At 42.9% G+C, this 15,055-nt stretch overlaps 1 protein-coding gene and 1 pseudogene across 1 annotated transcript in view; both read right to left on the bottom strand.

Annotated features, from left to right (window-relative positions):
* The window catches only part of Xdh (xanthine dehydrogenase), a 65,259-nt gene that overhangs the window by 40,738 nt on the left and 9,466 nt on the right, over window positions 1–15,055 (bottom strand). Inside the window, exons 5-8 of the mRNA XM_031356240.1 lie at window positions 13,916–14,012; window positions 12,642–12,747; window positions 8,702–8,828; window positions 7,597–7,658 (exon numbers count right to left, since the gene is read on the bottom strand). Coding sequence (XP_031212100.1) covers window positions 7,597–7,658; window positions 8,702–8,828; window positions 12,642–12,747; window positions 13,916–14,012 — 392 coding nt within the window. The remainder of the gene's footprint in view (window positions 1–7,596; window positions 7,659–8,701; window positions 8,829–12,641; window positions 12,748–13,915; window positions 14,013–15,055) is intronic.
* Window positions 6,117–7,337, bottom strand: LOC116080376 (annotated as a pseudogene).

Raw genomic sequence — 15,055 nt, 5'->3', positions numbered from 1 at the left:
GAGAGGAAGGAGAGAAGTCTTTGGGGCAACAGGGAAATGTAATTTCCAAGAAAATTTCTCCACAAAAGCTAGGCTCTACTTTATCACAACCTATGTTTATACCCACTTTTTCTTCACTGTTGCTTCCTTAGGAAGCCCTAAGAGAAAAATTCTTACCACTTCTCACAAGACTCGAGATGTGCTACTTCTAGAGCAGCTGAGATCTATGAAGCTTCGCTGGGAGTCTCTACAGCTGGGGTCTGTTATGGATGTCCTACGTTAGCTCCAACCTTAAAGATACATCCAGCCAGTGTGCCCAGTAGCCTCTAGCACTTACTATGCATCCAGCCAGTGTGCCCAATAGCCTCTAGCACTTACTATGCATCCAGCTAGTGTGCCCAATAGCCTCTAGCACTTACTATGCATCCAGCCAGTGTGCCCAATAGTCTCTAGCACTTACTATGCATCCAGCCAGTGTGCCCAATAGTCTCTAGCACTTACTATACATCCAGCCAGTGGGCCCAATAGCCTTTAGCACTTACTATGCATCCAGGTAGTGTGCCCAATAGCCTCTAGTACTTACTATGCATTTCCCACTCCACACCCCTAACTTATGGAGAAGCGCTTGCTCAGACCTCTCAGGAGGTTTGTGACCAAGCACAAATGAGAAGAGATTGCTGTCTTCCTCAACTGAGGCAGCACATAGTGGGGTAAATGTGTGTTCACCTGGCAGATTCAACTCAAAAAGGCGGGAGACACTCCAAAATCATGAAGTTAATGCTAAGAAACAAATGTGGAAGACTCAGTTTTCTAGGGTACTGGGTCATCATGGAGTAAGCTGGGGGTAGGCTGCCCTCTGTGTGTAAGTCAGAAGAGAAAATTTTTCATGCTGACCTTTTTCCAAAGATGAGCTGCCACCCTCTACCTGGGCCTGAAAAGGCTCTTAGAAGGCCTTGGAGGTTGAAGGTGTGGCCTTTGAGAACATGTAAGCATGAGAAAGAGAAACCCTTGCTAGTTCATACCCCATGGAGCTCTGCGTGCAGAGCGCTCTGGCACCTCAGCTGTGTTCTGCATACAAGACCTGTTCTGTCTATTCCAGATACACACCCTCTCCCATCATGCTCCTCTCTAGGCCTAGACAGGGAGAATGAGCCCTCAATAATATCTCTTTCCAGGTTTCCTCTTGGAGAAGGAGTAATGAAATTACTTCCTCAGACTTTCTGGAAGCGAGAAGAATTTGCATATAGCTCACCTGGCCTTCTTGAGGAAGTACACATATTATATAAGCGACTTTTTCCAGACAGCCAATGTTGCAACATATTACCAGTTGGATCATTTTCCTTGACAATTCTTTGGCATATTTATGCCCTGAATTATTGTGGTGTATAATGAGTCACTCAGAGTCTCCGGAGGCTGACTTTTCTGTCCACACCCTCCCATGCTCTCTGTTTTATGAGGCAAGCAAGAAGAAAACTGGCCAAAATACTCAAAACACCAAGAGAGAAAATTCTACCAACTTAGAATTCTGTGAGCTTTGAGACTCATTTCAAAGATAATCAGAAGAAAGGAGCACAGAGACGCACACACGGGACCTCAGTGTTTAGGAAGCAGAGGCAGAAGGACCACAAGTCAGAAGCCAAGTGTGAGGCCAGAGGTACAATGGCTCAATCAAGAGGACACAAAAACCCTTTATCTGGAAGTTGGTGGCGATGGTGCATGCTTTAATCTCAGCACCCAGAGGCAAAGCCAGACAGATCTCTGTGCATTTAAGGACAGCCTAGTCTACATAGTGAGTACCAGGACAACCAGAGCTATACAGAGAGATCCTGTCTGAAAAACCCACCCCCAAAACAAAACTTGAAAAGCCTTGATATGTATGTAGATAACAATAAGGTGTCAAAAGAAAAGTGTTGCAAGTTAAGTTTCTAAGTGTTTAAAACTGAACAAGATGAAACAGAAGTGCAAGGACAATTACTTTCAGTGGTGGTGTCAACACTGTTCATAAGAAAGGGATAAATCCTGCAGAGAGATCAGTAAGAGTGCGGCTGGCCAATGGACAAACCCTGCAGAGAGATCAGTGAGCATGCGGCTGGACATGACTAGTTCTGTTGGAGAAACTGTGAGACTGTGAAACAACATGTTCAAAAGCAACTCGTTCCACTTTCCTCACAAGGAAAATGCTACGTTATTTGTTCTAAAGAAAACATTGTTTCCATTTAACTAAATTTATTTCCATTTTACAGGGAACCTTACAGCCATCCTATTTACTGTTTATTGGGAATTTAGAGATCAAACCTCGGATTCAGACTCAATGTTTGCAAAGGATTTTAAGTTAAGGTGAAATCTATTCAGAAGAGCCTTAAAAGCCACATCTGGTGGGTGTTTTTGTTTTTGGTTTTTGGTTTTTGGTTTTCTTTCTTAGTATGAATGCCCATAATGAGAGTAGTTACATCTCTACCTTCCACCGCTTCAACAACAGGCAGAACCAAAAGCTAGGAAACAAAGACTAAAAGAGAAACTGTTGAAGCTAAGGTGTAGTTGTTAGGATCATGAAGGCTGAAGGCATCATGGAAATGGTATCTAATATTCTACCTGCCTGGGATATTCCTCTTCTAGAATTCCAGGTGCTGAAGGCAAAAGCTTATGCATGAACCTGCTTTCCAGGAAGCACCATGACAGGAATGGTCTAGAGATTTTCCCTAAGTCTCCATTATTATTCATCTAATGTTTATTATTCCATTGTCATCACCTTTCTTTCCTTCATTTTGATATGAGTAATCTGTTTTTGTCCCTTAGATAGCTTGGCTCAAAGCTTATTGCTTTTGTTGATTTTTTTTTTAAGAACTAGATTTTTATTTGGTTGATTTTTCTCTATGGAATTCCTGGTTTCAGTTTCATCAATTTCTGCTCTAACTATGGTTTCTTCTGCTTCTTTTAGATTTAATTTGCTCTTTTTTATTTTCCTTTTTTATTTTTTATTTTCCTAAAGTGTTGGCCTATATTATTGATTTTTAGATTTTTTTCTCTCCTAGTATTTACATTCTCTGATATAAATTTCCCTCTAAGCAATTTTCAATTTTATTATATTTTCAATTTTATTCAGTTCAAAATATTTTTCAATTTCCTTGGGGATTTCTTCTTTTCCTCATGTTTTATTTGGAAGTGTGTTGCTTATCCTCACAGAAAGCGGTTGTTTTTTGTTTTTTGGTTTTTTTTTTAATATTTTCCAGCTCTCTTTCTGTTGTTGGTTCTAGTTTAACCACAGTCAAGTCCTCAAACAGACATCATGTAATTGCTATTATTTTTTATCTGTATTATGTCCAGAATGTGATCTGTCCTGGTGAAAGTCCCATGAGGATCGTGTCCTTTCTGTCATTCCTAGCAGTGGTGACATAGAAACTCTAGTTACCTGAAACTAATTGATGCTTCTGTTGAATTCATTTGTGTCCTTCCTATTTTTTTCTATCTGCAGGATATGGCCATTTCTGATAGAATAGTGATGAAATATTAAACATTAAAATCTTCTGTCTTTTCACTTCTCTTAAATTTCAAGTATATTCAGCTAAAAGTGTTTTTTAAACATTGCCTTGGAATTTCTTTTCACAGTGTTCTGCTCATACTTGCATACGTGTTAAGAACCTCTGTTTCTTTGCACCGTAACTTTTGCACCCATGAGCTCGCAGCAGGAGTGCTTGGATGTGGCCTACACTAGACCAGGCCCATCAACATTGACAAAACCCCATTTTCCCATGGGGAGCTATAGATAGCTAATGGTTGCTGGGCACAGGGGAGCCATATTTCTTAGTGGTGTAGCTGGTGAATTGTCTTGCTTAGTAAAGCCCCACACATGGTTTTAAGAAAACATTGTGTGTCTTCTTAAAGCATCAGCTCTTTTATTGATCCACTCCGTGGCCTAGAATCACTATGTAGCCTGGCTTCAGACTTAGAGAGATCCCCTTGCCTCTGCTTCCCAAGCACTGGGATTACAGACCGTAGAGAATTGGGGGACGGTCCCTTGGCAATTTCAGTGTATCACTCCACTCTCTTCTTGCTTACTGAGTTCTTATAGGGAGAGCATGGTCCTTAGCTGTGTGCAGATCAGCTGTGGTTCTGCATTCTTTGGAGGACTGTTTCTTTAATTCTTATTGTTCTGAAGCTGGACTTTAACACATGCTGTGGGGATCAGGGTTCTGTTCGTTTGTTTCATTTAGTTTGGTTTTTGCTGTTTTATTTTGTTCTTTTTGACACTGATGCATCTTGGTGTTCTCTGAGATTCCTAGTTATGTGGTTTGGAGTCAAAAATCCATTTGAGGAAACTCTCATTCATATTGTTGAAATCGTACCCTTGTTTTGCTCTTCTTCTGGCTCCCCCTTACATGCATGTCACACTCCTGTGGTTCCATAGTTCTTGGTTTTCTGGTTTATAATCTCCTTCTCACTTCTTCACTTTGCTCATCGGCTCTGGGAGTCTGTGTTTTCATATCCTCAGGCTCAGAACTACTTTCCTGAACATTAAGGTCACAAATAAGCCCAGCAAGGATAGTCTTCATTATAGTGGCTTTGATGTTAGTGTTTCATTACCTATCTGTTATTGCATGTCTATTTTTTCCATTAAAACCTGTAGCATATAAAGTCATGATTCCATCATTCTAACACCTCTATCATATCAACTCCAATCCTGCTGTATGTTCATTCTCTTCAAATTGTGTTTGCTCTTGTGTAATTATTGTGATGTCTTTTACTGGAGAGCTGATATGCTATACTGAATTAAAATGCCTCTGTCAGTATTCCTGTACTGAATAAAAGGACAATAGGTGAGTCTGTCAATATGTGAGTCTGCCCCTACACTATGAATTTCACAAGACTCCTTTCTGGAGTCTATGCCTCCCTTAGATGAGTCAAGGTGGCTGAAGGAGTCTGAGGTTGAGAACTTATCTTCTTCCTAGTAGGGTAGTCTATGATATGATATGATGTGATATGATATGATATGATATGATATGATATGATATGATATGATATGATATGACCAGAGGAGGAGAGGCTCTGGTATGGCATTTATATGTTTCTGCTTTTTTCAGTATTTTTTGAGGTTATACTATAATTATAACATTTTCCCTTCCGTTTTGTATATTCCTTCTTATGCCTGTGATTGTCTGGATTTCCCTTTCTATCTTCTACCTGAAGAGCAGCAGCTGGTCCTCTAACTTCCCTCCGCAAAAAGATTCAGAGTAGAGCTATTTCCTTCTGGTTGTCTGGCTTTGCATGGACTGAAACATCTACACTCCTCACACAACACAGTGGAAAATGGAAATCCCATTTCTGCCTGTCCTAATGGCTTTTCCAGTCTTTTCCTCTCTGCTAGATGGACACAGTCATTCTTAATGTCAACCATGTGCCCAGCTCTATCAGACTCTGCTCGTGCTTCAGTCGTAATGTGCTGCCTCTGAGAAAATAGGAAACCCAAGCTTGATACAGCCAGGGATAAAAGTAAACAGACTCCAAATAAGAAGCCCGGGGACTCCAGGGACGGAACGGGACGGAACAGGACGGAACGGGACGGAACGGGACGGAACGGGACAGAACGGGAAGGCACCTTTGCATGCTTGCTCAGTGCCAGGCTTTCGAGCTGCTTAGAGCTCTCGTCTCAACCCAGGAAAGTCTGGGTTGAGAAGAGTAGAGTACTCCACAGTGAAGTCATGCACCAACTCCATGAGCCGGCGAGGAGAAGAGAGCTGTTGACATTCTCGTCATTGAAGTGCTCTCAGGGATAGTTAGATTGTATATCTTTTAGCAGGACCCTAAGATGGGTGCGCAGAGATGAGATGTACAATCCTTGCTTCTCAGAAAAGCCTGGGCAGTTCACAAAGAGCATATGTCAGTTAAGAGAAGACAGATGTCAGTACCATCACTTAAAGTGTCACTTGTTGAAGGCCTAAGTTGTACTATGTATTGTCCCTAAAAGCTCTGGGAGAGGTACTCAATTTTTTTTCAAACTCTGATCATGTGTTTGCTTCTCTCAAAGTCTTATTTATTACTGGACTTGGATATAATAGAAGCTCTCAACTAGGACAGCTGACATCTCTCAGCAATCTGTTCCTGGTGTATGAGTGTATGTGTGAGTGTGTATGTGCGTGTGAGTGTGTGTGTGTGTATATATGCATGTGCGAGTGTGTACACGTGCGTGTAAGTGTGCATGTGTGTGAGTGTGTGTGTGAGTGTGTGTGTTTAAGCTTCCTTTATTCTCTTTACCAAACATTTAGCATATTCCACAGCCTCCTCATTTTGTTTACTACTACATTATTTCCTCAGAGTAATACATCAACATTTGTGTTGCAGGACACATGAAATAGCAAGTTGCTGAATGTGTGGTACTTTTGTTCTGGGCTTGCGTTCTTTGTTTAAGGGCCTTATGGCAAAGTATTGATGAGCATCATCTTTTTTAGTTGGGCCCCAACTGCTGAATCACAGTACTATCTATCAGTCCAGGGATACCCTTCTCTTTTTTGTCCTCAACAACCAAGTTGAGACAACTCAGACTGGCATCCACAATGCATTCCCGAACCAACTTGTCCTTCCTCCCTCCAGGTCTACTTGGTCTATAACAAGAATTCCCCTTACTCAACAGTAGGTGCATCTGACATGAGTCAAGATACGTTGCTTCATGGGAAAGTTTTGTTTGTCATTCCCACCTGGATTCCCACTGCATAGACCTCCCATTCTTCACCTCGAGCATCAGAAGCAACTTAATTTTTATAAATACTACATGGTTGCTATTATAATCCTTGACTCATAATCCACTACTTCTATCAGTTCTACCTAATTGCATAGCTCCTACTTAATGATCAGATTGCTGGATCTCCACCTTCATTTAGCCTCCCTGAGTTACATAAACCCAACAGTTTCTCCTGATGTGCCTGCCCTAAAGGTTAGTGAGGAACTCAACTGCCTAACTGCCCCCAGACCACAATCAAACCATGAGAGAAAGTCTGATTGAAGTTAGCATTCTCTTAACCAAGCTGAGAAGTCAGGTAAAAACTGAGGTGGATAAGCCAAGAGCAGAGAGGCCAACATTCTATCCTTACCACATAGCAGTGTCTGTGTTTACACCACCAGTGGTCACACACCAAGCTATGGTTTCAGACTAGAGGTTTATGAACTCTAACGTGGTTCACAAACTGTCAGGAGATCTAATTATCAGCTTCACGAGGCCAGCAGAGTGCCAACTGTGACAGCAGCTAAGAGAAGGAAGGAGGAGGGGTATGAGGCTGAGCCAGGCAGGGATGTTGTGGAATGATACATTTGGCACCTGTACAGGCAGTCTGCCAATCATCAAGGAAAGTGGCCAAGCCTTGAAGCATTGTGGGAAGGTAACACTTGGATAGTGCATATCTTCCAAAGAATCTGAGTTGCAGGCCTTTCCAGCAGGAAATTTCACACCAGGAATAAGAAGGCAGCATCTGCTTGCCTTAGCACATATCCCTAGGAGGAGAACTCATACACTGGCTTGCTTCATCCTTCTTCCCAGTAGAGCTAAGGTCCTCGGCATCCTTCCCAATTGTGCTTTTTACAGGATCCTGCTTTAGGGGTAGACTGTGCCCATTCCAGGATCCCACTTACCTTGGCAAAGGTCCGGAATCCCTGGAGGATGGGTCTGTAGCCCGTACAGCGGCAGAGGTTTCCTGCAGGCCAAGGGAAAAGTTGTCAGGTTAATGCTCCCTCCCAGGTGTGAGGAGTTTCTGACTTTGCTGCATGTGCCTGACCTTTGACATTCTATGACTGCTGCCTAGAAGGTCCTGTGCCTGCTTATATTTCTGTCTTCAAAACACCCATTCTGATGCCCTCCTGGAATGCCTGGAACAAGCCCACCCTGGCATTTCACCCTCTCAGTGAACTTCTCGAACTATATTACCAGTTTGCTTCCTCTCCAAAGTTGGAGTCCCTGGAGGAAAGGACTCCCATCTTTTCTCCTGTATCCCTCATACTTTAGATAGTACATAACATAGGACATAACATAGGAATCCAATGAAGCTTGAACAGGTGGTAGACTGAGATGTTGAATGGATAGGAAAACTTTCTGGATTTAATTCCCTAGATAGAGAGTTTCAATCCAGCCACAGGAGATGAATCAGGAAGCCAGCAACTGCTGTGGCTCAGCATCTAGTCTCTCTTTCTCCTGAGCAGCAATCACTCTGGTGAAGCTTGTTCTGATGGAAGTCAAGTGAAAGAACCCCATCTTATGAGACCCTAGGCCAGCAGCTCTCAACCTGTGGGTCACAACCACTTTGGTAACAGTCTGTCTCCAAAAATATTTATATCATGATTCATAACGGTAGCAAGTTTAGAGTTATGAAATAGTAATGAAAGTAATTTTATAGTTGAGGGTCACCACAATATGAGGAACTGTACTAAAGGGCCACAGCATTAGGAAGGCTGCGGAGCACTGCTCTAGACAGTTTCCCAAATGTCAGTGGTCCTCTATGCTAGCTGTCTTGGGACAATGTTGTCCCACGAAGGTTAGGATCTAGACATCACAGGAAACAGGGATCAACCTGGTCAACCAGAAGACTAACTTCCCAGCAGATCTTGGCCACCATGTTTTGTAGCCAGAGCTTTCTGAAGAGCAACACCTGGCATTCCCAGTCCATTCTTGACTATCATTGTATTGACCTGTTCAGGACCCATGTGCCATCCCACTCCTTGGGCTGTGCCTGAAGGTCCACACCTTGGAAGGCATTCTCGATCTCCTCAACAGTAGGCTCAGGCTGATTTCGGAGTAGTGTGTACATACTCATGACAATGCCAGGGGTACAGAACCCACACTGGGAACCATGGCTTCTGGCAATTCTCTCCTAAAAAAAGACAGATAACACATGCTCATGTTGTCAGGAACCTTGCCTCCTCAGCTCCATCATATTTGTTTAAGATTGTGAGGGTCTCCATCAGGCTCCCGAGCCCATCTGAGGCAGCACAGGATTCCTCATCTTCATGACAGGGATCAATCCACTAATTACAGCTAAGAATTTAAAAAGGTAATTCATATAAAAACTCTTTTATCTTTTTCTCTTTTTTATCCCCCATCCTTTCTTTCTGTTTATTAGCAATTGATCCTAGGACCCTGAACATGCTAGACAGGGACTCTATCACTGAACATCTGTAGATGTTTTCCTACTGTTTGTTTGTTTGTTTGTGATGGTGTCTCATTGTGTAGTGCAGGCGGGCCTTGAACTTGATTTCCTTCTACCTTAGTCTCCTGAACAGCTTGTATTACAAGCACCAAGACAATCTTAAACTCCTGATGTTGTCCCTGGCATTCTGTAGGCATCCATCAATGTTAGCCACTAGTGGACAAGTCCTTCAGAGAATACTGATTTTTCTAGCATGGGGTTTTTAGGAACTTAACCAGGTTCAAGTATCTTAAATAGAAACACTGTCCTGTATTCTTTTGGCTTCAATCACCATTCCTGAAGGACCACAGAGTGTGCCCTATTCAAACCCACCACTGCAATCCTGGTTTGTTCATCTTTGGAGCACAGGGAGAATATGAGAACTGGGGCAGGAGCTAAGCTGGGTTTGCTATTTGGGAGGGATGTCACAAAATTCCCACCCAAAGCTAGTGGGTTTTACTGCAAGTTCCTGTTCCTCATCCACATGACTTTCTTCTTTTTCTGTCTCTTGGGAATCTCTTTTGGTACTTGAATAAAACTGACAAGATGTTATAACATCTGTATCTGTCATCTACTCATTCATTTTGTGAACATTTAGTGGTCAACTAAGAACCTAGTATGCAGTAGGCATGGAAAGGTTGTATAAACAGAGAAGAGAGATGGTGAGAAATTACATGAAGCCCATACTATAATTGGGCAATATGATAAAAACGGAATAAGAAAAATCCCATGTGGTGGCCAGTGTTGTGCAGAAGATTTGTACAAGACTACATGGTCCTGAATGACTGGCATCCACTGATCCTGGTCAGAAAAGGCCACTCTAGAAAGAATCTCGAGTCTGGTTTCAATATCGCAGTTTAGATCAAGAAAAGAGAACTGTCAGCAAGAAGGCTTGATATAGCATGAGCTTGGCATGCCAGAGCAGCTGGGAGAATATGGGTGGAACCTGCTAACACTAAACATTTCGGGTGGGAAAGCAGCTCCTCACAAGCCAGGGCAGGCTACAGAACTTTCTCTGTATGATGGGCAGCCTTAGGAGATTTCAGCCAGCAGTGATGTGATTCATGACTTAAAAAAAAAAAAAAAAAAAAAAAAAAAAAGTCACTCGGGGCCGCTGGATGGAAATTGCATTCTAAAAGCAAACACAGAAATGGGTCTTTGGGATGTAGTATAGCCAGCCAAAAAGAAATAATGACATGGACCAAAGTATCGAGAGTAAAACTGATGGGGGAGGTATCATAGATGGTTTGGGTTGGAGAGTGGACCACACTTCTGGATGGGTAGGGTGTAGTATGTGAGAGGATCAAAGATTAATCCTAGATTCTTATCTTGAAAAATAGAATGGACTGCTTTGCCATTGGCTCAAATAGAGCAATACCCAAGAAAGAAGATGTTATGGACAAGACGGGTTTTTCCTACAGTTGAGATTAGACATTTGTGCCGTGGTATCAAGTAGGTAATTGCAAATGAGTCTAACTTCTGAGAAGAGGTCAAAGTTGAAAGTACAAGTGTGTACCATTTGCAGGTGGTGGGTGTTAAATGTACTTACTGTGAGAGTGTAAGAATGGAGAAGGGCAGGGCTGAGGTGAGAACCTGGGTACTGTGGCAGTCTGTGGGGAGCCAACAAGTCAATATATGATACCAATGGGAGTAAAGGAGAAAACATGGGAAAGCCAGAAAACAAGAAAATCAAATGCACTAGGAGTAGAATCTACCCTGCTGCTTATATGGAGATGAAATAAGAACACCAAGAGTAAGAGTTGGAAGGGCAGGTACAAATCCTGTGTTCAAACTACTCATTCTTCATCTCGCTACTGAGGAAAGAACAGGTTCAAATTAAGCTCACACTTCTCGCAGGTTGGGCAGGTTTAGAGGCGTCCCCTTTTCCTGCCTGAGAACCAGAGATGAAGCAATACCACCCTCACCCTGCTCTGACACCACAGACTGGATCATACGCTCCTCCTGTGGAACAGAACCTGTTTGAGCATCTACAGGCCCTAGTGCCTGGTGTCATGGAAGGAGACCAAGGAAGTGTCACCTCCTGAAAGGCATTTCTCTTCAAATGGTCAAGAGAGGACTAAGAACTGGGCTTAACTCTGAAACCATCTCTGCTTGCAACTTTTCAAAGAACTCTTGCGTCAGTTATCCTGGGGGAGGCTACTCACTGTTCTCTGCCTTCACCTGTTTCGTTGACCTAAGAGCATCCACCTTCTCTCTTCAAACCTCCAGATTTGCAATATAGTCTCCCTCATGGCTCCTGACTTGAGTCCAATGCTCAGGTCCAGTTCCACAGGGGAGAAAACCCCCAGTGAGATTTATAGGTATGTATGGTCGGCCCTTGAAGTTGCTGAGACTGTAGCTAACCTTGATTCGCCTGCTTCCTTCCCAGTACCAGGATTATAAGTGGACAGTGCATCATATCTAGTTTATATGGTGCTGGGGATCCAATCCAGAGCTCAGTGAATGCTAGGAAAGCAATCTGGTCAACTGAGTCACATAGCCTCTAGCTATCATCTTATCTTCATTCTCAAGAGAGTAAAGGTCTGACAGTCCATATTTGTGGTATTTAATATTGATTGATAACTTTATAGGACATATAATATAGGAAACAAACCTCTGGGTGTATCCCTCGAGGAATTATCTATATTAAGTTTGCCTTTGGTCAAGGCCATGAGTGCTTATCTAGATTAGTCAAGGTGGGGAAAGTGGCTCAATCCAAGACTGAATAAAAGAAAAAAAGCTAGCCAGATATGAGCATTCCACTGATCTCTGCTTCTTAACTATGGATGCAATGTGTCCAACTTCCTTAAGCTCTGTTCACCATGACTTCCCTACCATGGTAACGAGTACCCTCAAACTGTGAGTTAAAATAATTTCTCCCTTATTATTGTAAGTATTAAAGTAGCCCCGTTTCCTTTGTTCCCACTTTGAGCCTGGAACAATGGTAGCTGGCCCTTACTATTTATTTCTAGTTGCTTCTGACAGCCATTTTGCACTAGCAATGTGTAAAATAAACTAATTCAATATTTATATTGTCTGAGAGTGGGGAGTGAGTGGTACACCTGGAATTACCACTCCATACAACAGGAAGTATATGGGCTTATTATAGGAATCATGGAAATCTGGAATTGGAGGAGTATCAATTGTCAAATCATACTTAAGAACAAGATGTCCTTCCCTGCTTCCCCAGGTCTGGAGCAAGGATGCCCCTGGATATTAGATTCAGCTGAGTTGTTGTTGTTGTTGTTGTTGTTGTTGTTGTTGTTGTTGTTGTTCAGAGGGGGGTCATGCAGTATTAGATCACCCTGGCCCTAGCAATAGGGGAGCTTTGGGTATTAGTGCCTGCTCTCTCTACCTTAGTGCATCTAGAAGAGATTCAGAGGGGGCCCTGGAACAACCTCCTTTGCTCAGGCTGTGACGTTTCTCCCAACAAAGCTGCAGCCTTGGTCCAAGCTCCCCTGTAAAATGGTCTGGCTTTACATTTACCAACACACTCACCTGTACAGGATGCAGCTTCTTGGTGTTTCCTATGCCTTCCACGGTTGTTACAGCAACATGATGCAAGGAGCAGATGGGGGCCAAGCAGGCATTGACAGAAAAATGACTAGAGACACAGATTAAGGCCGTTTCATCGCCATTGAGGTCATCAGAGCAGTGCAGGGACTGCCTCAGGACTTGGGGACATTCTGAATGTCTCTCTGCTCTGTGCTATGTTTGTGTCTACTATTGTTGTCTTTGCCTCTCCATTTAAGACCCTAAGCCAGGAACAAAGGAGGCCCTGTTCCAGCTGAGAGCCTCCTTAGAGTCTCAGTGGGCAAGTCACAACCACACCAGCCTCAAACTGGAACAAAGGAAAATGGGGTACTTTAAGCAACCTCTAATCCCAACTCTAGCAGGCATTGAAAGGAACTTTCCAGCAGACTATAACCTTGAAGCATGCTCCTCTCTCTTGGCCCTTCCTTGGTTCTCAGCATTAGAAACACATTATTTCTGCTTTCATCCCTTCTATTCTTCCATTTCCCCAGGGTTAAGGTAGAGATGAGACTCTAGCCCCTTACTGTATCCCTCCCTTAGTTATCACTCTTTCATGAAAATAGACAACATCAGTTTCTTAACAGAATGCAGCTCTGTGCTGGGGACTGAAGAAGTAAGGCTAAATAACATGAAATCCCTACCCTGGAAAAGCTTGTAGTCAGTGCAAGAGATAGAAGTGGGTGTGGAGATGCGATGAAAAATCTGACGGTGAATGATTCAGGACTACAGTGTTGGAGGGCATTAAGAAGTCTGCACAGACAAGGAGGACCTAACTCAACCTTGGGGGATCAAGCAGCACTTCTTGGAGGAGATGCTGTTTGGAGTCCAGTATTTCCATGTAGAAAATTCCTGGGTGAGAGGACATGCAGGACAGGAAACAGTGTATAGGAAGATCAAGAAATAAGTAGGCCATGAGTTCTTCATATTGTTCATCTTGAGGAGTATTAGGCCCTTGATGGCAAAGAAAACGTGGGATGAACTCAGGGACATACTATGGAGTGTTGGAGAAGGATTTTATGGAATGTAATGTTAGCCTCGACTACAGAATGGTTGTTTTATCAGTAATCCAGAGCTTGGTCCCCAGTCATCATCCAGGAAAGATACCCTATAAGACATCATTCTATGATCTTTGTTCATGATTGGAGTCTTTGCAGAAGCACACATGCTCATACACTCACTCACAAGATGATCCCACATCCTACCCTCCTGTGGAGCATCAGGTAGCAGGCAAAGGATACATGATCTTGTTCTGAAGACGGTCATACTTGGAGATCATCACGGTGCATGCCCCACAGCCACCTTCTCCACAGCCAAGCTTGGTTCCGCACAGCCCCACTGAGCAGCCACTTGTTAAGGACACAGATCCAGAGAAAGGACTCTACAAACAGCTGGGAATGCTGGGCAGAGCCTCACAGGCCCAACTTACACACAAATGAAGCCCTTGATCCAGGAGCAGACCTAGGGCTTCCTCCATCCATGAGGTTGCACTGTACCATACAGATGTAAGAACAGACCAGCTGCACTGCAGATGAGTCAGTACCCACATCACACCATCCAGGACAAAAGTTCCAGGCTCAGAGTCTCCCACTGTCTGAGTAAGAGGACCTCGCATCTCAGACAGCGTATGGGGTATTGAGGTGAGCAGTGAAGCGCCTCAGCCATTCTGAGGACTTAACAAGGCTTGGATTTCTCACCCTGAAATCTACATGCTGATAAAGTCTCAGAAACCAAAATTAAAGCTGAACCAAGCTTTTGAATATCTCATATAATATATACAAATGAAAAATAAAAGATCGAGAACCAATAATGGACCTAGCTTTTATACATTTATACGGTGGAAAGATAATCTATTACCTTGTTAACTGATAGGCTATTCCAAACCCACAGCAGTCATGTGGCCATCTTTCTTGAGTCATACAGGCCTCTTTGTTGAGTATCTGTCAGTCCCTAAGCCCCAACCTCTCTTCTGAGGATGGGAGACACAGAGAATTATTAGCAGATAGCCTCATCCTCCATTTTCTAGATAAAACTAACAAGAAAAACGATATTGCATTGTAAATTTAAAGCTCTTGATTTCCACAGCAATTTGCTTAGGCAACAGCTTCTATTTCTCTACAGATTAAAATGCAAAGCACGAACAAGCTGAGGCCTAAGCTGTAACATGAGCTGCACAGTGTCATTTTGTGTGTTATAGTCCTCTGACTCAGAGTCCTCTGAATCCAGAGCTGTGTGTAATCCATCTCCTCCTCTGCCAAAGAGGCTTCCCAAGACCTCAAGAATGTTGTTTGCTTCTTTATTCCTTTATTCTCATTAACCAAGATGTATATATATACATATATATATGTGTGTGTGTGTATACATATATATACATACACACA

The sequence above is a fragment of the Mastomys coucha genome, unplaced genomic scaffold (assembly GCF_008632895.1).
Source record: "Mastomys coucha isolate ucsf_1 unplaced genomic scaffold, UCSF_Mcou_1 pScaffold6, whole genome shotgun sequence".
Lineage (NCBI taxonomy): Eukaryota > Metazoa > Chordata > Mammalia > Rodentia > Muridae > Mastomys > Mastomys coucha.
Note: the sequence above shows the minus strand (reverse complement) of the source record. Positions and strands in the feature narration are given on the sequence as shown.